Source organism: Anomaloglossus baeobatrachus, chromosome 1 (genome assembly GCF_048569485.1).
Source record: "Anomaloglossus baeobatrachus isolate aAnoBae1 chromosome 1, aAnoBae1.hap1, whole genome shotgun sequence".
Taxonomy (NCBI): domain Eukaryota; kingdom Metazoa; phylum Chordata; class Amphibia; order Anura; family Aromobatidae; genus Anomaloglossus; species Anomaloglossus baeobatrachus.
The window spans coordinates 279,046,434-279,071,415 of NC_134353.1; the positions used below are offsets into that span (position 1 = coordinate 279,046,434).

The following is a 24,982-nucleotide window of genomic DNA, read 5'->3' on the forward strand; positions in this document are numbered from 1 at the left end:
GGCACATTGCGGAGCTCAGAAGGGAGGGGTCGCAGGTGTGCAGATTTTGCTGATTTTCTTTTTGGGGGAAACCATTGAACTTTTCCAGAGTCTTTGTATTACCAGTAACGTGGAAGCCTCCTATATTTCCATTGACAGACCTGAGTGGAGGGGTGGTATTTTTTTGTGGAAAGAGTTACAGCTTTTAATGGGAATATTTTCAATTACATTTTAGATCACATTTATCTTGTGCTTTACACCTAAATCTTCGAATGACGTGATTCAGATGACACTCCCGAGGGGTCCATTCACAATTTTGAGGCCGTGGAGTTACTCTGGATTCATTCTGGCCTCTAGTCAGTGGTGTCCGTCTGGTCAGGAAAAACTGTGGCCACTTTTATGAACGCTTAACCCCTTTACGACCTTGGATGTACCCTTACGATGTATAGGTAATGTTTAGGATGTATAGGTAATTCCTGGCAATGATGCAGCCACCGTGATTGCAGCAACAGTGGTCACATGAAGGTAACTGCTGTTTCTAACTGCACAGCATGGGGACTCATGACCACGGTGGACTCCCCCCCCCCCCCCCGTCCCTATGATACAGTCATATGAAAAAGTTTGGGCACCCCTATTAATGTTAACCTTTTTTCTTTATAACAATTTGGGTTTTTGCAACAGCTGTTTCAGTTTCATATATCTAATAACTGATGGACTCAGTAATATTTCTGGATTGAAATGAGGTTTAATGTACTAACAGAAAATGTGCAATCCGCATTTACACAAAATTGGTCCGGTGCAAAATTATGGGCACCCTTATCAATTTCTTGATTTGAACACTCCTAACTACTTTTTCCTGACTTACTAAAGCACTAAATTGGTTTTGTAACCTCATTGAGCTTTGAACTTCATAGGCAGGTGTATCCAATCATGAGAAAAGGTATTTAAGGTGGCCACTTGCAAGTTGTTCTCCTATTTGAATCTCCTATGAAGAGTGGCATCACGGGCTCCTCAAAACAACTCTCAAATGATCTGAAAACAAAGATTATTCAACATAGTTGTTCAGGGGAAGGATACAAAAAAATTGTCTCAGAGATTTAAACTGTCAGTTTCCACTGTGAGGAACATAGTAAGGAAATGGAAGAACACAGGTACAGTTCTTGTTAAGCCAAGAAGTGGCAGGCCAAGAAAAATATCAGAAAGGCAGAGAAGAAGAATGGTGAGAACAGTCAAGGAAAATCCACAGACCACCTCCAAAGACCTGCAGCATCATCTTGCTGCAGATGGTGTCAATGTGCATCGGTCAACAATACAGCGCACGTTGCACAAGGAGAAGCTGTATGGGAAAGTGATGGGAAAGAAGCCGTTTCTGCAAGCACGCCACAGTCGCCTGAGGTATGCAAAAGCACATTTGGACAAGCCAGTTACATTTTGGAAGAAGGTCCTGTGGACTGATGAAACAAAGATTGAGTTGTTTGGTCATACAAAAAGGCATTATGCATGGAGGCAAAAAAACACGGCATTCCAAGAAAATCACTTGCTACCCACAGTAAAATTTGGTGGAGGTTCCATCATGCTTTGGGGCTGTGTGGCCAATGCCGGCACCGAGAATCTTGTTAAAGTTGAGGGTCGCATGGATTCAACTCAGTATCAGCAGATTCTTGACAATAATGTGCAAGAATCAGTGACGAAGTTGAAGTTACGCAGGGGATGGATATTTCCGCAAGACAATGATCCAAAATACCGCTCCAAATCTACTCAGGCATTCATGCAGAGGAAAACAATTACAATGTACTGGAATGGCCATCCCAGTCCCCAGACTTGAATATTATTGAAAATCTGTGGGATGATTTGAAGCGTGCTGCCCATGCTCGGCGACCATCAAACGTAACTGAACTGGAATTGTTTTGTAAACAGGAGTGGTCAAATACATTTTCATCCAGGATCCAGGAACTCATTAAAAGCTACAGGAAGCGACTAGAGGCTGTTATTTTTGCAAAAGGAGGATCTACAAAATATGAATTTCACTTTTAATGTTGAGGTGCCCATACTTTGGACCGGTCAAATTTTGTTTAAATGCGGATTGCACATTTTCTGTTAGTACAATAAACCTCATTTCAATCCAGAAATATTACTCAGTCCATTAGTTATTAGATATATGAAACTGAAATAGCTGTTGCAAAAACCCAAATTGTTATAAAGAAAAAAGGTTAACATTAATAGGGGTGCCCAAACTTTTTCATATGACTGTAGGTGGCTCAATTCTGAACAGTCAATCACAGAGATTCCAATGTTTCAGGAAACAGACGTGCTCTGACATCCCAGTGACCGTTCTGCTCTGCCTCATTCCTGCTTGGAGACGTGAGAATAGCGGTCATTATGCTGTTCTATTGTGGATCTGCTGGAACATGTGATGCCATATGCATTGTTATACCTGTGCCATCACTGCTGCTGGTGTTCCTGTGCCCCTCTTTTTTCTAATCTATAACTATCTCAGTCTGTTCTCTTCCCCCCATTCTACCCTCTTTCCCTAACCCCTCCCCACTTTCTGCCACAGAGCGCTGATCAGTACTTGTTCACTCATCAGTACTTGATTGCTTGTTTTTTGTCAGTTCCTTTTTTTTTGCACCACCTATGTGCATATGTACTGAAGCCACCAAACTCCAATCAGTGACACACATCACTGATCAATGTCCATGCTCGCTATGTTTTACCCCTTTTTGCACCACATCCGTGCATACATCCTGCATTAGTTGAGGCAGTGATCACATCAGTCCGTGCCTCCTGCAGCCATTGAATTATGATCAGTGACACAAAGCACTGATCGGCATCTGGTTGTTGACAAAAAAAGTGAAATAAGAATCAAATAAAAAATAATTTAAATTAGTAGATAGGGCTATAATAGAGACAGTAAAAAAATACTGTAGTAATCGCCGTCAACTACCATATTTTTTACTGAATCAAGTCAGGGTTAATGTCATAAAATAATTTACATTAATTGATAAGGCTAGATTAGGGGCAGCAAAAATATACTATAGTAATTATCTACTGCAGTATTTTTTACAGAATATAGCCATGGTTAGAGCTCTTTTCCACTTGCGATTTCTATGTGCGATCCGATAAAACATCAGATTGCACTCGCACCAGTGCAAAACTATGGGGCAAACCTCTTGCCTTTATTTCTAGACACGAATCGTGCTCTCGGTGCAATAGCAGCATGCTGCATTTTGCAGTGAGTCTCAGCTCACAGATCCCCATACAAGCCTATGGGAGCGTGTGAAAAATTGCACTGCACTAGCATGTTATGCGACTGCAGTGCGATATACGTAGAGACAGGCAGTGGAGGAGATGGGGAGAAAGTGCTCCTTCCCTCTTCTCCGCAGCTGTGATACGATTGCATCACAGTCGCATGACACCCGGCTGACGCATGCAGCAGAGGGTCATTAGCATTGGAAGCTGTACGCAAGTGGAAAAGAACCCTTAGTGTCAGTTGCAGGTGCTCAATACTTTTTTTTTTTAGCTAACGTCCATTTAATAAGTTTCTTTTTTAATTTACCAAATTTCTATATTCTCCTTTTTATTCTATTTCTATCATTTTCTTTCTAGATTTTCTTTTATTCTTCATTTTTCTTTTCTATTCCTATATATAAAAAAGTTTACACCAAACACACAGTTGAATAAAATTTAGTTATTTTACACACACAAAAATAAAGTGTTCTGCTCATCCCAAAGACTGTATTCAGACAGGAGGCTTACGCCGTCGTTGCCTCCCACACAGATAGTGAAGAAGAAAATCCCACCTTACTTTATTTTTCCTCCTCTTCCTCCAGTGATACCGAACCCCCACGCAGATGCCCCAGAACACCAAATGAGCCAGCGTCCATCGTTAGTGATTCCAACCCAACACTAGTGACCCCCTATGAACCTCACCCCACGAAGACTATGAGTCACAGATTCTGGATTTTGTGGCCCAATAAGTAATCCAGTTTGACGCTGCCAACCTTAAAGAATAGACTTTTTGAAAGACTTTTTCTCTAAGAATTTCATAAATCTCATGGTGGCCGAAATAAATTTGTGTGGCCAACAATTTTGGACCCAAAACCCTGCCTAATCATTTTCTAACGGACTCTCATTGACACAGTAGAAATGATGACATTTTGAGCCATGTTCTTCACATGGGGATAGTGAAGAAGTCAGAAATTAAACAATATTGGCGTGTTGATGTTTTATGTAACACTACAGTGTTCCGCATGGCTATTACCTGTAAACATTTTGAAGCCATTCACAATTTTTTTAATTTCAACAATAATGACCAATGTCATCACCGAGAGGATTCTAATTTTAACAAACCTTTCAAGATTCGGCTGATCATTGATCACTTCAGTAACAAATTTGCTGTACAAGGTACCTCTACACAGGTCCACAAACCAAACTGTGGCCTGGAATACAATAAAATAAGGGGTGAGGTAATCTCTCTGATCAAGTCCACCAGTGTCATGGATAAAGCTAAGGTGTAATACAAGAATATGTCCATGTACACACAGGGCACTATTTAACACTTCCATGGTATCATAATGTGCATGTCAGACTGCCACATTTCTTCAGTTCCAGGAGGTAGCGATCTAGACTCTAGTCAGACAGGAGGAGGCTCTGGAGCTAAAGGTGCTTGTGTTGTACCAGGCAACAATTCCCAGGTGAGGTCCTTCAAACATTTATGAACATGACAGCAAACAGCTCAGTAAGTGACACATCACTGGAATTAGGGTGTCTGTCTCTACGCTATGCTGCTCTCAGACGGGAGAGCAAACACCTGGTGACAGATTCCCTTTAAGCTGAGCAGCAGTACTCACTCAATGTCAAGGAGAAGCTGCAAAAGTAAACAAGATTTTAGGGTGTATAAAAAGAGATCCTGTGATCCTAATGTATTGTTACGCCTCTATAAATCACTGGTAAGGCCACATCTAGAATATGGTATTCCATTTCCGGCTCCACATTTTAAACAGGATATTTTTAAGTTAAGAGTCAGTTAAATGGCAGGCAACTAGATTATTGCAAGGGATGGATGGCCTCCCATATGATAAACGGTTGGAAACGGGCTTCTTTAGCTGTGAGAAAAAATATGTTTCGGAGTAGAGAGATCTCACTAATATGTATAAATATATGTGTGGTCAATACAAAGGACTGGCACATGACTTATTCCTCCCCAAAGAAAAAAGGAGATTTAAGCAGCTAAATAGGAAAAAGTTCTTTACTGTTCACGCAAACTATGGAATGTCCTACCATAAGAGGTAATAAAGGCAGACACTATAACAGCTTTTAAAAAAGGCCTGGATGTGTTCCTCAGCAAAAATGGCATTGTGGGTTATAGATAATTTCGTGACAAAGAAAAGAATGTATAATGCTGAAGAAAAGTTTAACCTGATGGAACTAAGTTTTTTCTCAACCAATGTAACTAATTACTGTAATACGGCCATTTGAGCCAGACCTAAATGTGGTAAGAGTTTGCTGTGCTTAGTATATAATTTCTGCACATGTATCTTTACAGTTCCAAGTTAATGTAAAATATATGAAATATTCAGATTTATAAACTTAAAAAGATACAAAAGAAATCAACTAAAAAACTTTAATTAAAGAAAATGTGTTTATTTACACAGTCATTAGAATCCATGATGTAATAAAAATAATATATACACAGATAAATTGTCCAAGGTTCTTGACAATGTGCATAAGCATAGTGGCTCACTTTTTCATGAAATGCCATATGTCAACTGCAAAAGAAAAAAGTAAGTCAGACATTAGTAAGAAAGTCCTCTCCAGTGAGGTTTATTCTGGGAAAGGGGTAGAATGACATCAAGAAATTATATTAAAATAAAGTTTCAAAAGTCTTGAAGGTAATGATTACTTAAGGCATACTACAGGCCTTTTTAGAATCTCTTCTGGCAAGTCTGTTAAACCTCTAGCAGTAGTGTGGTAGCACCAAAGACTAAGTGACCCAACCAGGTGCAAAAGGTATAATTGTAAATTAGTGCACTCAAAATTGCACACCAATTTCACTAATACTTTAGTAACATCTAGAAATCTAACCTGTACCAAAAAGAATTGTATATTAGTGATGATCGAGCATTACCATACTCAGTACTTGTAACCAGCAGTTGGATGCTTGGATGGACGAGACTTGAGTACCCGATTATAATGGAAGTGAATAGAGAAGTCAAGCGTTTTACCAGGAAATTGTCAGCAAAAATGCTTGAGTTCACCATTGACTTTCATTATACTCAGGTACTCGAGTCATGCCCATCTGAGCTTCCAACTGCTCTTTACAAGTACCTGAATTTGGTAGTGCTTGCTTATCTCTACTATATATGTAATAACAAAATTTTTTATCCAGAAATGTAAAAGACGGATTTTGCCTAAAAAAGAAAAAAAACAAAACAAAAAAAAAACATATAAATTGCTATGGTGAACTAAGCAATTCCACTATTTATTTAATGAGAACTATACAAAATATAAGCTTCTCTGTTGTTATAGGCAAAGGCAAATTTTAGTGGACAGTTTTTATGCATTTTGTCCAATGTGGAAAACACTGACCTTCAGGGGATACTGGACTTGAACCCCCCACCAATGGCAACTGCAAGAGGAAAATAATAAAAAAAACAAAAAAACTTTTTTCTTACTAATATGCACAGAACAAAAATATAAAAAAAAACCACTTATTTTTGCTCCAATTTTTCATACGATATATTTCTCCTCAGACTTTTTCTATGTACACAAAAGGTCTTCTCTCAAATATTGGTAGTTTACAAACTTGTCTAAGTCTGTGTTAGGGTGCTTTCACATCAGCGTTTTTTCAAATGCGGCATGAATGGTTTTTTTGCCGTAAAACCGGATCCTTTACAAATGCGCTGTCAGTTCAATGCACTTGCAATGGAATCGCGGCAAGATGCGATTACATGCGGTTGCATGCGGCACACACTGGATCCTTTGTTTTGCGGTATTTTACCGTGTTTCAAAAACACTACTTGTTGCGTTTTGACCTCGGTCAAAATACTGCATCTCAGTGGATATGATGCATTGCGGCGGTACCTGCAATGTAGTTTATTGAGCGCCGGATCCTGCTCTACCGGAGGTCACCTCATTCTGATAGGCAGGATGCTGTTGTCTGTACTGAGCATGCTCAGAAAGTAGTTCCTCCCCCGTGCTTTCTGATAGAGCAGCGCTAGATCGGTGACAGAAGATAGAAGATCAGGATCATGGAGGGGTGAGAGGGAGTAATAAAGATGGAGTCCCTAAGTGTGTCTGTGTATTTCTTTCTAATAAAGTATTTTTTCTCTGTGTGATGCCTTTTTTTTAACCCTTTATTGGAGATTCTTAATGGCCGGGTCAAACTTAGTCTGACATTTAGAATCTCGGGCTTTATACCAGCTGGTAAAACAAAGCTTATTAACTAGGGCCGCTGGAACAGTTGGATACAGCATCAGAAGATGGCGCTTCTATGAAAGCGCCATTTTTTGGGGTGGCTGTGGACTGCAATTCGCACCGGGGGTGGGGGTTTAGGGCAGAAAGCTTGGGCCACCCTGCGCTGCTGATTCCAATCCCCAGCTGCCTAGTTGTACCAGGCTGGACACAAAAATTGGCGAATTAATTTTATTATTTTTTTTTTAAAGTATTTCGTGAAATTCATGAAATAATGAAAAAAAGGGCTTCCCTATATTTTTGGTTCCCTGCCAGGTACAAATAAACAGCTGGGGGTTGGGGGCAGCCTGTGCCTGCCTGCTGTACCTGGCTAGCATACAAAGAAGGGAATTTTGTTTACTTACCGTAAATTCCTTTTCTTCTAGCTCCAATTGGGAGACCCAGACAATTGGGTGTATAGCTATTGCCTCTGGAGGCCACACAAAGTATTACACTTAAAAGTGTAAGGCCCCTCCCCTTCTGGCTATACACCCCCAGTGGGATCACTGGCTCACCAGTTTTAGTGCCAAAGCAAGAAGGAGGAAAGCCAATAACTGGTTTAAAGACCAATTCAATCCGAGGAAACATCGGAGAACTGAACCATACCACATGAACAACATGTGTACCCGAAAAAACAGAAAAACCCCGAGAAAACAGGGCGGGTGCTGGGTCTCCCAATTGGAGCTAGAAGAAAAGGAATTTACGGTAAGTAAACAAAATTCCCTTCTTCTTTGTCGCTCCATTGGGAGACCCAGACAATTGGGATGTCCAAAAGCAATCCCTGGGTGGGTAAAAGAATACCTCATGATAGGGCCGTCAAACGGCCCTCTCCTACAGGTGGCCAACCGCCGCCTGAATGACTTATCTACCTAGGCTGGCGTCTGCCGAAGCGTAGGTATGCATCTGATAATGCTTGGTAAAAGTAAGTAGACTCGACCAGGTGGGTGCCTGACACACCTGCTGAGCCGTAGCCTGGTGCCGTAATGCCCAGGATGCACCCACGGCTCTGGTAGAATGGGCCTTCGGCCTTGAGAGAACCAGAAGCCCAGTAGAACTGTAGGTTTCCAGAATTGGTTCCTCGAGCCCCCGAGCAAGGGTGGATCTGGAAGCTTGCGACTGTTTACGCCGACCAGCGACAAGGACAAAGAGTGCATCCGGGTGGCGCAGGAGCGCCATGCGGGAAGTAGAACCTGAGTGCTCACACCAGAACCAACAGATGCAAATCTTTCTGAAATTGATGGACTGGACGAGGACACAAAGAAGGTGAGGTGATATCCTGATTGATATGAAAATGGGATACCACCTTAGGGAGAAATTCCGGAACCGGACGCAGAACTACCCTGTCCTGGTGAAGGACCAGGAAGGGAGTTTGTATGAGAGCGTTGCTAGCTCGGAAACTCTCCTAAGAGACGAGACCGTTACTAGAAGGCCACTTCCCGTGAAAAACTGGAAGGGAGACATCCTTCAAAGGCTCGAAAGGCGGCATCTGGAGAGCAATTAGAACCTTGTTCAGATCTCAGGGCTCTAACGGCCGCTTGTACGGAGTGCTGAGAAGACAACTCCCCGTAGGAACGTGCGTACCTGAGGAAGTCGTCGTTTCTGAAAAAATACAGATAGCGCTGAGACTTGTCCCTAAAGGGAACTGAGCGACAACCCATTTTCCTACCTAGATTGCAGGAAGGAAGGAAACATAGACGATGCAACCGGCCAGGGAGAAACACCCTGCGCCGAGCACCGAGATAAGAACATCTTCCACGTCCTGTGGTCAATCTTGGCGGACGTTGGTATGCTAGCCTGTCTCATGGTGGCAACCACGTCCTGAGGTAATCCTGACGACACTAGGTTCCAGGACTCAATGCCACACCATCCGGTTGAGGGCCGTAGAATTCAAATGGAAGAATGGCCCTTGAGACAGCCAGTCTGATTGGTCTGGTAGTGCCCCCGGTTAGCCTACCGTGAGGCACCACAGAACCGAGTACCACAACATCCTCGGCCAATTTGTAGCGACGAGGATGGCGCGGCCGCAGTCGGTCTTGATCTAGCGCAGTACTCTGGGCAACAATGCCAGAGGTGGCACCTAAGGTAGCTGGAACTGCGACCAATGCTGAACTAAGGCGTTTGCCGCCAGAGCTCGATGATTGTGAAACCGTGCCATGAAGCTGGCACATTGTTGTTGTGCCGTGACGCCATTAGATTGACGTCCGGCCTCTGTCAGCGGCGCCAGATCTCCTGAAACCCGTCCGGGTGAGGAGACCATACTCTTTCGGCCACACCTCAGCGACTTAGGAAGTCAGCTTCCTAGTTTCCACACTTGGGATGTGAATTGTGGATATGGTGGATGCCGTGTCTTCCACCCACATCAGAACCTGCCGGACTTCCTGGAAGGCTTGCCGGTTGCGCGTTCTTCCTTGGTGGTTGATGTATGCCACCGCTGTGGAGCTGTCCGACTGAAGTCGGATATGCTTGCTTTCCAGCCGCTGTTGGAAGGATTGTAGGGCAAGATACACTGCTCTGTGTTCAAGAACATTGATCTGAAGAGTGGACTCTTGCTGAGTCCACGTACCCTGAGCGCTGTAGTGGAGAAAAACTGCTCCCCACCCTGATAGACTCGCGTCTGTCGTAACTATCGCCCAGGACGGGGATAGGAAGGACCTTCTTTTTGACCAAGAGGTGAGAAGAAGCCACCACCGAAGAGATTCCTTGGCCGCCTGAGAAAGAACGACGACTCTGTTGAGGGACGTCGACTCCTCGTCCCATTGGCGGAGAATGTCCCATTGTAGTGGACGCAGTAAAACTGCGCGAAAGGAACTGCCTCCATTGCTACCATCTTACGTAGGAAGTGCATGAGGCGTCTCAATGTGTGCGACTGGTTCTTAAAGAAGAGCTTGCAGCCCGTAGTGAATGCTGTTTGTCTAGCGGCAGCTTCACTATCGCTGAGAGAGTAAGAAACTCTATGCCTAGATATGTTATCGATAGGGTCGGGGTCGGATCTGACTTTAAAAAGTTGATGATCCACCCAAAACTCTAGAGAGTCTCCAGCGCAACGTTCGGGCAGTGTTGGCATGTTTCCTAAGAAAGTGCCTTGACAAGTAGATCGTCTAAATACGGGACCACAGAGTGACCCTGAGAGTGCAGGACTGTGACTACTGCTGCCCTGACCTTGGCGAAGACCAGTTGGACTGTCGCTAGCCGGAAGGTAGAGCTACGAACAGAGGGTGTTCGTCTCCTATAACGAAGCGCAGAAACGCTAGTGCTCTGGATCAATCGGCACGTGTGGATAAGCATCCTTGATGCCTAATGATGCTAGGAAATATCCTTGGGACCTTGAGGCGATGACATGGCGGAGGGATTCCATCCGGAACCGCCTGGTGTCCACGAGCTTGCTGAGCATTTCTAGATCCAGAACGGGACGGAACGGCCCGTTGTTATAGGTACCGCAAAGAATTTGGGGTAAAAACCGTGACCTTGTTCCTGAAGAGGAACGGGGGTCATCACTCTTTCTGCCTATAGAGTGCACCCTGTTTGCAGAAGAGCAGCGGCCCGGCCGGGAGGTGGAGAAATTCTGAAGAATCGAGTTGGAGGACGAGAAGTGAGCTCTATCCTGTACCCGTGAGACAGAATGTCTCACACTCAATGGTCATTGACCTATGGCCGCTAAATATCGCCAAGGCGGGAGAGCCTGCTACCGATCGAGGCCGCAAGTCATGAGGAAGCCGCCTTGGAAGCGGGTTTTCAGACTGTCGCTTTTTTGGGCGAGACTGAGCCCGCTAAGAATCTTAGCTCCTCTGATCCTTTTGAGTCCACATTGGACGAGGAAAAATGGGACCTGCCCGAGCCTCGAAAAGGCCGAAAACCCCGACTGCCTCTTGCTCTGTTGGGGTTTGTTGTGTCCGGGCTGAGGAAAGGATGAATCCTTACCCCTGGACTGTTTGATGGTTACATCCAACGCTCACCAAACAGTCGGTCAGCAGAAAAAGGCAACTGGTTAGGCAACCTTTTTTTTTTGGAAGCAGAATCTGCCTTCCATTCACTTAACGAGCAGACCAGGCTCTGCTTAAAAACACGGAGTAGCGGAGGCTACCGCCGCACGGTTCGCAGAGTCCAGGACAACCTGAATCGCGTAAGAAACAAATGCAGACATTTGAGAGGTTAAGGATGCCACCTGCGGCACAGATGTACGTGTAACCGTGTCAATCTGTGTAAGACAAGCTGAAATAGCTTGGAGTGCCCCAAGGGAGAGAATGCCGGAGCCAACGGTGCGCCGACAGCCTCATAGATGGCTTTCGACCAGAAATCCATCTGTCTGTCAGTGGTATCTTTGAGTTTGCAGTTCCATCTCCCATTGCAACTATGGATCTAGCTACAAGCCTGGAGATTGGAGGATGCCGCTCGGGACATTGGGTCCAGTCCTTGACCAAGTCAGGGGACAGGGATAACGTGTATCCTAAGCCGTTTGGAGAAGCGCATATCTGGATAAGCGTGGTGTTCCTGGACTGCCTCTCTGAAGGCAGAGTGGTCCAGAAAAATACGTGAAGCTGACTCCTCCACTGGAGGAGCTGTGAGAAATAACCCACATTCTATAGATGGACGCTATAAGATTATTTACTATGGCGTCACAATCAGGAGTATCCAGATTGAGAGCGGTCTCAGGATCAGAATCCTGAGCCGCTACTTCCGCCTCATTACACAGCGAGTCCTTCTGTTAGGACCCTGATGAAACCGAGGCCGCTCATAGCGAGCCCACTTAGGCTGTCTGGGACTGACGTCCGTGCAGAGCCGTGACTCTGGGATGCGTGTGACATTCCCGGAGCTGTTAGTTATTCCACTGAGGGGGGCCATGGATCAATGATTCAACCCATATTGTGAGAGACATGTCCGGACTGCTAGGCTTCTAGTATCATAGCCATAGTCTCAGAAAAACTGTCAGTAAATACTGCAGACACCGTCCTCATCCCCTGGCCATTAGTGCATACAATGGGAGTCTATGTAACCTGCCGGCCGTATAGCCGTACATGCTGTACCAGCTGTATAGAAAAACATGTGGTTCTGCACCTTTGTTTTACACAGAGAATATGCTGATAACTCCTCCGCATAATCCAGGAGGGTATATACAACGTGCGACCAAACAGTGCAATGTATATAGTACAAGCATATCTATAAGTGCACTTCTGCACTAGTGGGGTTAGCACCACAGGTGCTGCTTAACGCCTGTTGCAGCGATTGTGTGACTATCAGAATGCCAGGGTCTTCCACACTTGTCTCTGTATCGTACAGAAACTGACACTAATGGCTGCCGGTGTCCTTGTAGAGAAGGAAGCCGTGGGCGTGCCTGAGAAAGTGCGGGAATCCGGATTCACAGTGCACACAGTGAGAGGGGTGGAGTATGCAAAACATACTCCAGCTCTCAGCTCTGCTCTATGCAGCGTCACGCCCCTACCCTGACTGTCAGGGCTGTGGGCGGTAACGAAGGGAGACTAGGCCCAGAAGCCGGGGACTCGAGTTAACAGCGCGGCCGCCGTAAAAGCGCGGGCCGCGCTGACGTCCCCGGCGCACCACAAGTGCCAGCCGCGCCGCAGTTCCAGCGGCCGGCGCGACCGATTCATAGAAGTGGCCAGCGTCCCGCCCCTCTCCTGACTGGCAGGTCTGGGGGCGGGAACGAACGGAAGCAGGCCGCAAAAGCCGGGGACTCTAGTTATCAGCGCGGCCGCCGTAAAAGCGCGGGCCGCGCTGAAGTCCCCGGCGCACCACAAGTGCCAGCCGCGCCGCTGCCAGCGGCCGGCGCGACCAATTCCTGGAAGTGGCCAGCGTCCCGCCCCTCTCCTGACTGGCAGGTCTGGGGGCGGGAACGAACGGAAGCAGGCCGCAAAAGCCGGGGACTCTAGTTATCAGCGCGGCCGCCGTAAAAGCGCAGGCCGCGCTGAAGTCCCCGGCGCACTACAAGTGCCAGCCGCGCCGCAGTCCCAGCGGCCGGCGCGACCAATTCCCATAAGTGAGCCTGCTTCAGCAAAGCTGAATGAGGCCATGGCACAGGCGCCGCAGCGCTGATGTCCCCCGGCGCACTACAACACCCAGCATGCTGCGGTGTGAGCGCCAAATGCACGGGGACACAGAGTACCTTGAGGAAGCAGGGCCATGTCCCTGATGTACTCCGCTCCATCCAGCATCTTCTCCAGGGGCTGTAGATGGAGCACGGTCTCAGTGCCTGGAGACCGGTAAATCCCACTTCACCCAGAGCCCTGTAAAAAGGGATGGGGAAGGAATCAGCATGTGGGCTCCTGCCGCCGTACCCGCAATGGGTACCTCAACCTTACAAACACCTCCGACATACAGTGGGGTGAGAAGGGAGCATGCTGGGGACACTATATGTGTCCTCTTTTCTTCCATCCGACATAGTCAGCAGCTGCTGCTGACTAAAAAGTGGAGCTATGCGTGGATGTGTTGCCTCCTTCGCACAAAGCACAAAACTGGTGAGCCAGTGATCCCACTGGGGGTGTATAGCCAGAAGGGGAGGGGCCTTACACTTTTAAGTGTAATACTTTGTGTGGCCTCCAGAGGCAATAGCTATACACCCAATTGTCTGGGTCTCCCAATGGAGCGACAAAGAAAATATGGCGAAGCCCACGTCATTTTTTATTAGTTTTTGGGCAAAAAACTAAAAAAAAAAAAGAAAAAAAGAAAGGGCTTCTCTGGATTTTCTATTGCCAGTGAAGTTAACACCAAGAAGTGGGGGTTAGCAGCCAGTAGCTGCTTGGGTTACCCTTCGCAATAGAAAATGCAGCGGGAGCCCACGCATTTTTTTTTATTACCCCCTAACCCTAGGATTAGGGTTATGTGATTGGGGTTTTTGTTTTTTTTTTAATTTTTTAATGAATTTAAAAAAAAAAAAAAAATCGACATGAGCTCCACCCATCGAGCACCCAGGCATTTTACTGCTCACTCATTCCTTCTTCTGACCACACAACCAGCAGAACAAGTAGTCAGATCAGCTGACTCCAGTGTTGGCTGATTACTTGTTCTGTGTCCCGCTGCATCCATTGCAGCGTGTGCGGGCTGTGAGGTCAGCTGAGTTTGGCCGGCACTGGAGTCAGCTGATCTTAACTCAGTTGATCTCACAGCCCGCACACGCTGCGATGGATGCAGCGGGACACAGAACAAGTAATCGGTCGACACTGGAGTCAGCTGATCTGATTATTTGGTCTGCCTGCTATGAGGTCAGGAGTTCAGATCAGCTGACTCCAGCGCCAGCCGATTACTTGTTCTTGTGGAAGCGATGCTGCGCTTCGTAACTAAGGTAAATATCGGGTAACCAACCCGATATTTACCTTGGTTACCAGCGCACACCGCTTAGCGCTGGCTCCCTGCACTCCTAGCCAGAGTACACATCGGGTTAATTACCCGATATGTAGTCTGGCTATGTGTGCAGGGAGCAGGGATCCGGCACTGACAGCGTGAGAGCGGCGGATGGTGGTAAAGGTAAATATCGGATAACCAAGGAAAGGGCTTCTTGGTTACCCGATGTTTACCGTGGATACCAGCGTCCGCAGAAGCCGGCTCCCTGATCACTGCACATTCAGTTGTTGCTCTCTCGCTGTCACACACAGCGATGTGTGCTTCACAGCGGGAGAGCAACAACTAAAAAATGGTCCAGGACATTCAGCAACAGCCAGCGACCTCACAGCAGGGGCCAGGTTGTTGCTGGATGTCACACACAGCAACATCGCTAGCAAGTCGTGCCTCGGCAGCGATGTTGCTAGCAATGTTGCTTAGTGTGACGTGGCCTTTATACTGGAGTATATACGCGAATATTGCGAACCTTAAAAAGCAATTGAATGCTACCAATAATAAGAGTAGGGACTTACGACTTTAACTATAGCAGCAGCTTCTTCTTCACTGCAGCAGAATTGGCTATCACTAATCAGAACGTTTTTACTGAAAAGAAAAAAAAAAAAACATTTAGAATTTTGTATATTTCAGAAAGAAAGAACGCTTTCAAAATGTTAATAGAATAATGCATTAATACATCAAACTGGATGCAGAGAAAGGCTGCAGAGGTTTTACACACTTTTATTGTGCTAATCTGTGATCACATTAAACTATAGGTTAGTTGATAAAGTATGATTACAAGGGGTCTAAATGATTGGAATCCAACAAATCACTAGAATAGGATACCCAAAGTCCCTTGTGTGAATGAAGGAGTAGTGCATTATGACCACACCCTCATTACCTATGGCACTGACTAGGGCACCGGATGGGGTCACATAGGTCAGAGTCAGAAAGTCACAAATCATTAATCACCCATCCTGTTCTTCAAATGAACGTTTACTACATAAAAATATAACAGACACTAGGACTACAAAAAACAAGGGTAACTAGGTAAAACGTTCAGCAGAAAAGACATAGATAAGGCTTACCACACTATATCACCACACTCTGACTTCTTGTGAACCATGTTTAGCCAATATTCATGAGTTTCTTTGATAATTCCAAGTGCAAAAGCCTAAAAATAATACAATAAAATCCCGTGTAAGAAACTACTAATCAAGATATACTTAGTAAGAGGAGCCAGGTTTATGGCTCAATTTGTGCCAAAAAAGAAAAACACATACAACAGATTTGTTGATTTTATTAAAATTTTGAACCTTACAAGAAGCATGGCTAGCAGGGTTTGTAAAATACTGTTGTCCATCATTCAGTGGTAAAAAATTGGTAAGGTAAGCTGATCAAGAGATCGTAAAAAGGAAAAGAAAACAGTCTAGCAGGATGTGTCAAAGGATGAAGAAGTGAGATCAATTTGTCACAAATTCTTCTTATCTGGTCTATTTTTATACTATCTTGGGATGCATTCCACATGCATGTGAAACTTTCTTGTGCTGTACACTTTTTTTCTCAGACCGCAGACAAACCCAGAGTGGATCTATTCACACATTCATAAAATTCATGGATCCAAGTGTGAGGTCCCAGAGACCTGGAGCAAGTCCTATTCTAATCAGTATTTGTGGACAAGACACAGCCATACAGGTCACTGGGAATACTTCCAATTTTCTTTATGCCTTAAAAATTAAAAGAAATTTAAAAAAAGCATATCAGAAATTGAAACTCCATGGATCAACATGTTAAGCCTAAGCCACACGGCATAAAAATCGGTGCGAGTGGAGTGCGATAAAAAAAAAAAAAAAAATACGCATTCCACTCGGACCAATATTAGCCTGTGCGTCAGCACCTATGAGCGATTATTTTCTCAGCCCTAATCGGACCGAGAAAACAATCGCAACATGCTGCGATTGTAATGCGAGGCTCTCTCTCTCGCACCCATTCAAGTCTATGGGGAGAAAGAAAAATCGCACTGCACCCGCGGTACATCGGTACACCCCCTCCTCAGTGCTGGCCCACCCCCCCGCAGCTGAGGTCTGCTCGCACGGTCAAACCTCACTCGCAGGGACGCTAGCATGACACTCGGCTCTGCTGTACTGCCAGCGCGAGCAGAGTGTCATGCGAGGGGATCACAGTAATCCCCGTGTGGCCCCGGCCTAAGGCTATAAATTGAACTCGATGGACTTAAGTCTACCTTCAACCTTAAGGCTATGTGCCCACGGTGAAAGTGTCCTGCGGATATATCCGCAGGACATTTCGCAGGAGCTCCCAGAAATCCGCAGCACAACTTTGTCTGAGTTGTGCTGCGATTTTGGTGCGGAGGACCTGCAGATATGTTGCGGGCATTCTGCATTGGGGATACAGTACAATGGCTTGGGCACTGAATCCTCAATGAAGAACAAGTGCTGGAGTGATAGGTGAGTTCATACTTACCTGTATCACACAGCAACTTGGTTTCCGGCCAGCTCCTGGACGAGCTCCGGCTGTCAGATGACCGGAGCGCGGGCGGTCACATGACCACAGCTCATGCAGGCCCCTCCCACCTTGCAGCCCGCTCCTGGCTCAGTCTTGCCCTTCTACTCTGAAGGAAGAGTCTCCGGTGTCTTCAAATCAAGGCAGGTAAGCATAGAGATCCACGCGGAACAATCCGCAGGAATAATTGACATGCAGTTACGTGCGGCCGCGGGAAATCCGCAGCATTTTCCACAGCCGCAAAAACCGCAGCATTGATACAGCACTCCCCAAATCCCATAGGATAACATGGGGAGTATCTGTACTTGCATATACCTGCGGATTTGTCTGAAAAATCCAGAAAATCCACAGGTTTTCCGCAGCAAAATCCGCAGGTATTTTCTCCCATGGGAACAGGGCCTTACTATGAATCATGCTTAAAACGGTCATCAGATTTTAATACCTCCAAGAAATTAGTAACAGTAATAGAAAAAGATGTAACATATTCATAACATATTCAGTCTGTATTTTAAAATGTCATAAAAAGTTCTCCCTTAACCCCTCCTGACATCTACAGTATATGTACAGTGGATGTCAGGTGCCCAAGCATTAAGTGGGTTCAGCCTGGTCTTTACATGGTGAATTATGACTGGTTTGCATAATCAGCACTTGTAACTGCTGAGATCAATATCTGTACCAAACCCCTCTACCCCACATTGACACTATAGAAATTTGATAATTTGTCATTATCATAAAAACCCACAGAATAAAGTGACCTTTATGCTTACCACACACTGAACACTACAAATACAAAGACCAAATAAGTGAAAATGCTTGTTCCCTATTCCATCCCACCCTTATTCAAACATAGTATGTCAATAAAACTGCAACTTTTTCACACAAAAATAAGGAGACATATGTCAATGAAAACAAAAATGTCATGCCTCTTGGAAGACAATTGAAAAAAATAAAAGTGTAAAAACAAAACAGCAATTAAAGAGAAATCGACCTTACCTGATCCTTAAATTGCCCATTAAAGCCAAACTGGTTTTCTGGTTTTCCATCTGGCACTTTATAGGTTCTCAACCATTCAACAGTAGCCTCGAGGTAGCCAGGTTTGTACTTTTTGACATCATCAATGTCTGTGAAAAGGAAAAGACAGATGCCAGTCATTTTTTGTCGGTACAGGATTTTGCAACTTACTAATTTGTTAATTGATTACTATGTGAAGAAACCCATACAGCATACAAGTTCTGTAGATAGCTGAATATTCCCCTACTCGCACACTAGTCCGAGACATAACAACTATCCCACTAGAACCCCTTTTAACCTGGACACAGAGATTATGTGAAAAAGACCTGGAACGGATCGAAACGTGTCTACAGTCACCTTATGTCCTATCATTCTCCCACTTGTTTGTTCATGTCACACAAATAGATAATTTCTTCTAGAAGCATACACCACGAATTAAGAGTGTGGTTGATTTGGTTCTCCATTATTATTTAGGTCATCCCCAGTTCAACCAGTATCACCAAACTAAACCAAGTGCACACCAATACCCATTATCTGATACCTTACGCTGAACGCCATAGAGAACAGCAGGAAGATAAGAATCTCGGTAGCACTATGGCTGCACCCGGATTTATAGAAAGCTTTCAATTCTCATCCTTTATTTAGAATAATCTCCATCACTCCTGTCCTAGCACTCAATGCTTTTATTTCAAGCAGGATTCGGAGTGAGCATGAGAGGTCAAGCAAGGTTGATGAACTGAAACTCAAACAACAGGCTCAACAAAATGAGAAGATTGCATGAACAATACAAATCCAATCTCCAGTTGTAACTTATACCAAATGCAATTTGTAAAAAAAACAAAATTAGATTAACCCCTTAACGACCGCAGGCAGTAATATTACGTCCCTGTGGTCATAGCGTTAATACCCGACTGTTGCTGCCGGCTGCAGGCATGGATCCGCGTGGGGAGTTTTCCCTGAGGAAGCTACCATTAGGGTAGCGACACACGTTGGGGGGGGTTCATGTTCCTTCCTTATCATGGTCTTTCACCTTGCACCTAAGACTTAGTTCTTATGGACAGGGCCAGACTGGAACTAAAATTCAGCCCTGGCATTTGGGGGTACACAGGTGTGACGCCCTGACCTATCAGGTCATCAGAGAGTATTGTGCAGTCTGCCCTTATGCACGGTATCCACCTCCTTGGTTACGGGTCCCTGACCTTTTGGTGTTGCTAAGAGACAAGCCAATCAAAAATCCTAGAAACACTCTGCACCACACCCACCAGACACACCAATGGGTAGCCTGAAGGGAATAGGGCTACCCACTTGGGGGGTTGGTTTGGGAGAGTCAGGAATGTAGGAGACAGTCAGTTGTGGAGTGACTCTTGAGAGGAGAGGTCACAGGTTGGGAGCTGGGCTTCTCAGTACTAGGTGGCAGACGTTGGTCTGGGCCTGGTAGAAGCTGGAACCCCGGTCGCAGGGGATCGTGTCAAGGGGCACGGAACTGCCGAGGAGGGCAGTCGGCAGCCTTGAGCCATTTCCGGGCAGGGCCAGGGCACGACGGGGTACGTGGACCCTAGGCCGGTAAGTAGCTTCACGCGTCCTGATAATTTACCTGACTAGGGCGAAGACTTCATGATTCGTTCTCTACCCGATCCAAAATTGGGGTACTAGCGTAACGAGGGGGATAGGACTTTCCCAATACACAGTCCAAAAAATCCCAAGCGTGAACACTGAGAGCAAGCTCACTCCATTAGCCATACGGGTGAGCGGGACCCGACTAGTTTCAAACTACAGGGGCTAACAAGTAGAGGCAGTGCCAAGGAAAAGGTCACAGGCTAACAAGCAACCCCAGCGTACTCCCTCCCTGCTACAGTCGTGCTAAGAATTCCGGTTTACAAGTTGTCGGTGTCAGCGTTATTGGACTGAGTGAGTACGCAGTGACCCTTTCCTCCCCAACGGTACTCCCCTTTCCCCATCACCAAGTCCCAGGGCACTTCCCCCTACCCACGGAGGGGTTAAACACCTGGCTGCCATACCATCGCCACCGGGCGCTTCCAACAGCAGCGGTGATATCCCACATTACCACACACCAATGGGTGGCGTCACGAACTCTAATCACAAAATCCCCTGTAAATACCCCCCTTTTATTCCGGGTGTCCGCGCGACCCCTCTCGGATCTGGAGACCCCTCGAGCCACTGCGGATACGGGTCCGAGCAGCAGCCCGGCTGCTGGGGCGGTACACAGGCCCACGTTTCGCGTGTTGAATGTGTAATATCTTTGTGCACTTGTAGATTGTGTAACACGACCATATAACATGCAGTCACGGCTGCATCCAGTATTACAGCTCAAGCCTATTTATTACTCTTAGTAGCAGGACCTGGTGAAGCCGCTATTTTCCCTACAGAGCTAGGTCTTGCATATAGTGAAGAGGATGCTGCGCTCCAAATAATGCTGCGGTCATATAGCTGATAAGCAGGGATACAAAATTACATACCCCTGAACTAATTTTGATGACCTATTCTACAGATAGGTGATCAGGGAAGCTGTTGTTGTCACTGGGGATAATTTTGGACACATACCACTTAGGGAATGTGTAATGACATTTTTGGGGGCAGATCACACCATGGAAACTACTATGAAAAATACTCGAATGACCATATGCATCTATTGCTGTGCAGAGGTTCAGGCTGTTCAGCATTTTTTACCCACTTTGGGTTTCTAAAACCACCCAGTGGTTAAAAGAAGTGGCCGCTCTATTCTTTTGGTGTCTTCCACTTAGAAAACGCTCTGTGCTTTACAATGCAGATCAATGGGAAGGCTCGGAAGATGCCCAGACGTTTTTTGTTTCGTTTACCATCGCTTTTTCTTAAAAGTGCAGTAAAAAATATGTGACAAAAACAATGAGAAAACACTAAAAGAAAAACCAAATATGGTGAAAACCATAGATGCTAGGAAACGACTGTAAAACTACACAGAAGATGGGTCAGGAAAAAAAACGCAACGGTTTTCAGCATCTTCTGCTTGAGAAACATGGCGGTTTTGCTTGAGTTTAAAATCCCTTGTGTGCACATAACTTTAGGTTTTCCGGTTTTGGAAACCCATTCCCTGCATTGTTTGTTTATTTTATTCACTCTCCAGAGGTCTGCCATTGTCTGCAGCGCTGAAACCAATCAAGGAGCTCAGCAGCTAACTGATTGGCTACAGCGCTGCTGATGTTATGCAAGAGATGCAGACAATTATAGACCCCAGATAGAACAGCAGTTTGTATTTTTTATAACAAAAAGGACGCATCAGACATCAAGAGGATGTGAACAGTCAGCCTCATGTAAGGGGTACTTACATGAATATATCACTAGGACCAAAGATTTAAGGAAGATTTGGAGACATTCTGCTTAAAAAAATATGTGCAAACATATGCTAATTTACACTGTTTTTGGAGCAGAACCTGAGCAGAATCTTGCCAAATTCTCATAATCTCAAAACAATTTTTTTTTATTTTTAAGCTTTAACATAGCTATGAAACTTGTTTTGGATTGTCATGTGCAGAACCACCATCAGCACATGAATGTAGCTTCAGAACCATCAACACATGAATGTAGCATCAGACCCACCATCAGCACATCAATGAAGCTTCAGAACCACCATCAGCACATGAATGCAGCACCAGAACCACCATCAGCACATGAATGCAGCACCAGAACCACCATCAGCACATGAATGCAGCACCAGAACCACCATCAGCACATGAATGCAGCACCAGAACCACCATCAGCACATGAATGCAGCACCAGAACCACCATCAGCACATGAATGCAGCACCAGAACCACCATCAGCACATGAATGCAGCACCAGAACCACCATCAGCACATGAATGTAGCTTCAGAACCACCATCAGCACATGAATGCAGCACCAGAACCACCATCAGCACATGAATGCAGCACCAGAACCACCATCAGCACATGAATGTAGCTTCAGAACCACCATCAGCACATGAATGCAGCACCAGAACCACCATCGGCACATGAATGCAGTGCCAGAACCCCCATCAACACATGAATGCAGAATCAGAACCACCATCAGCACATGAATGCAGCGCCAGAACCATCATCAGCACAGGAATGCAGTACCAAAGCCACAGTTAGCACATGACTGCAGCGTCTAAACTAACGTCAGTACATGAATCATGCTTAGCCCCATGTACAATTAGATTGTATGAACCTACAACTCTCAATTTGTCCTTAACAATGGTAAGGAGATGCTGAGAGTTGTTGTTATCAATTATCAGACTGCGGATCATACAAGAACCACAGTACTGATAAGACGCAGGTAGCATCACAAATAAACATTTACATCCAGGTACCTTATAAGTGACATCATCTCTGATCAGAGTCGTTCCCATCCCTTTTGTTTCCACGTAGTACAGACACCATCATGAGATTTCATGCCCTTAACTCGTGTCTGAAGACCCCCCTCTTTGTTTTTCAACAGAACTTCCTGACACAGTGCCTTTAAATATAAAAGTATCATTATTCTGATCCATTAATATGAATATTTCCCATGCTGCTACCCTGAATAAATAATTGCTGTACTTTCTTCACAAAATATCTCCACCCATATACACACTGCCCTTATCCAAAATATCCCCTCACACTACCCCTCTTCATAATATACCCCCACACTGCCCATCTCCTTAATATACCCCCCATGCTGCCACTCTCGTTAATATACCCCCACACTGCCACTCTCCTTAATATACCCCCATGCTGCTGCTCTCCTTAACATTCCCACACTGCCAATGTCCTTAATATACCCCCATGCTGCCACTCTAATTAATATACCCTCATGCTGCTACTCTCCTTAATATACCCCACGCTGCCACTCTCATTAATATACCCCCCACGCCGCTCTCCTTAATATCGTCCCATGCTACCACTCTCATTGATATACATCCATGCTGCCAGTCTCATTAATATACCCCTCCCACACTGCCTCTGCAAAATATTTCCCCCCCACAGTGCGCTTTTTGTAAAATAGCCTCCCCTTACACACACACACACTGCCCACTCTGAATAAAGTACTCACCCCACTACCTCTCAGAAAGCTGTGTCCCTTTCACGATTGTTCTCCCCTTTTCCAGTACAGTTCATCTTCCGCTCCTCCATGGAGCGCTCACCACTGCCCGACGTGTCTCTGTGGCGCCCGCAGCAGTGTATTGACGTCAGCAAGGTGCTGATCTCATCACGCTGATGCATGTCGGAGCCCGGAGCCCAGACCCGAGCGCCGCGCTACACTGTTCAAATGTATTTACGCCTGAGAGACGCAAATACATTTCATCAGGAAGGAGAGAGCTGCGGTCACCATCACTCTCCTCATCAATGTGTATGCCGGGCGCAGAATCGCACAGCAGGGCCGACACACCACAGCGCACACTGCGGAGGAGAGCGGCGGTGACTGAAGATTGAGCGGCCACTATAGGCACCAGCCCACTACAGGCACCGGCCTTTCTGGCATTTGCCAGAATTGCCCTATGGCCAGTCCGGCCCTGCTTATGGATACCACTTTGTTTGACCTTAATGGGTATGGCATTCATGGTTTTTCAATTTGGATCAGTAAATGATTTTTCATGCTTATTTCTCAGTGCTTGTGTTCCACCTCAGTGTGGGTGATGTTACACTGCAGTGTTGTTTCCATGCCTTTTTCTATCATTGTTACATTGTAAGTAACATTTTTTTATATATATTCATTAAACCATTTCCCTGTGGGGTCTGTAACACGTTCCATGGTGCTAAACATCTGAAATAAGGGGGATTTTTCTGGGGATTTATCATGCTTTATTATATGCAAGCCCCATTGTGTGTGTATGTTTCACTTTTTGGAGTGTTTTAAATGTTTTAAATAGAATTTGGTGTTTTTTGTAAATAAAGATTTTTTGCAATTTCTGAATTATGTTTGGTGATCCCATTTGTCGCACACCACCTTTCTCTGTTTTCTGGACAAGCAGAAATGTAGAAATACATAAATAATCAGATAAGATATTGCAATATCCCTGCAGTTATCAGATTTTTACAGATAATTACTAACAAAATGTAAAAATACATATTAAGGGTTCCCTTTTAAACAGAAATATTGGCAATTTTTGTTTAGGTCACCATTTTTGTAGAAGATTACCATTAAATTTTGAGAAGCTAACTGAAAGGGAATAATTAAAGTTGCCTCTTTTGCAAAAAAAAGTCATTATACTTTATACCTTTAGAGAAAAAAAAATAGAAGCTTATAACACAACTGTTTTTACATTTTGATGAAAATACTTTATGGTTCGGGGTCTTGGAGGAAGATGCCTAGGAAATTAAACAGGTTAGACTTGCACGCTTTCATATCAACTGGGGATCAGGGCAGGCGACATCACATTTACCCATCACACATGCATCCTGGCCAGTATCAGTAGTTGTGATGTCACCTACCCCCCTCACCTTCTACGGCTGAGGCCCTGTTCACACACTGCATTTTTACCAGTGTTTTTTTTGCGTTTTTGCTGCAGAAATGTCTTGAGAAAATGGTTGTAACCTTTCTGCAGACATTCCTCAGCAAAACTTATGGGAAAAAAAAAAAATAGCTGTACGCACACTGCGTTTTTTTTCTCAAGAACATTCTTTCTGCAGAATTTCTTGAGAAAAAGAATGAGCATGTCACTTGTTTTCTGCAGGTCCCTGCG

General features: G+C 45.2%; 1 protein-coding gene across 1 annotated transcript in view; it reads right to left on the minus strand.

The window, feature by feature from the left end:
• Positions 1-5,601: 5,601 nt before the first annotated feature.
• The window catches only part of PPA2 (inorganic pyrophosphatase 2), a 62,138-nt gene continuing 42,757 nt past the window's right edge, over positions 5,602-24,982 (minus strand). Inside the window, exons 8-12 of the mRNA XM_075336777.1 lie at positions 18,268-18,395; positions 15,843-15,928; positions 15,291-15,360; positions 6,568-6,607; positions 5,602-5,747 (exon numbers count right to left, since the gene is read on the minus strand). Of these exons, the coding sequence (XP_075192892.1) occupies positions 5,719-5,747; positions 6,568-6,607; positions 15,291-15,360; positions 15,843-15,928; positions 18,268-18,395 (353 nt within the window). The 3' untranslated portion in view covers positions 5,602-5,718. The remainder of the gene's footprint in view (positions 5,748-6,567; positions 6,608-15,290; positions 15,361-15,842; positions 15,929-18,267; positions 18,396-24,982) is intronic.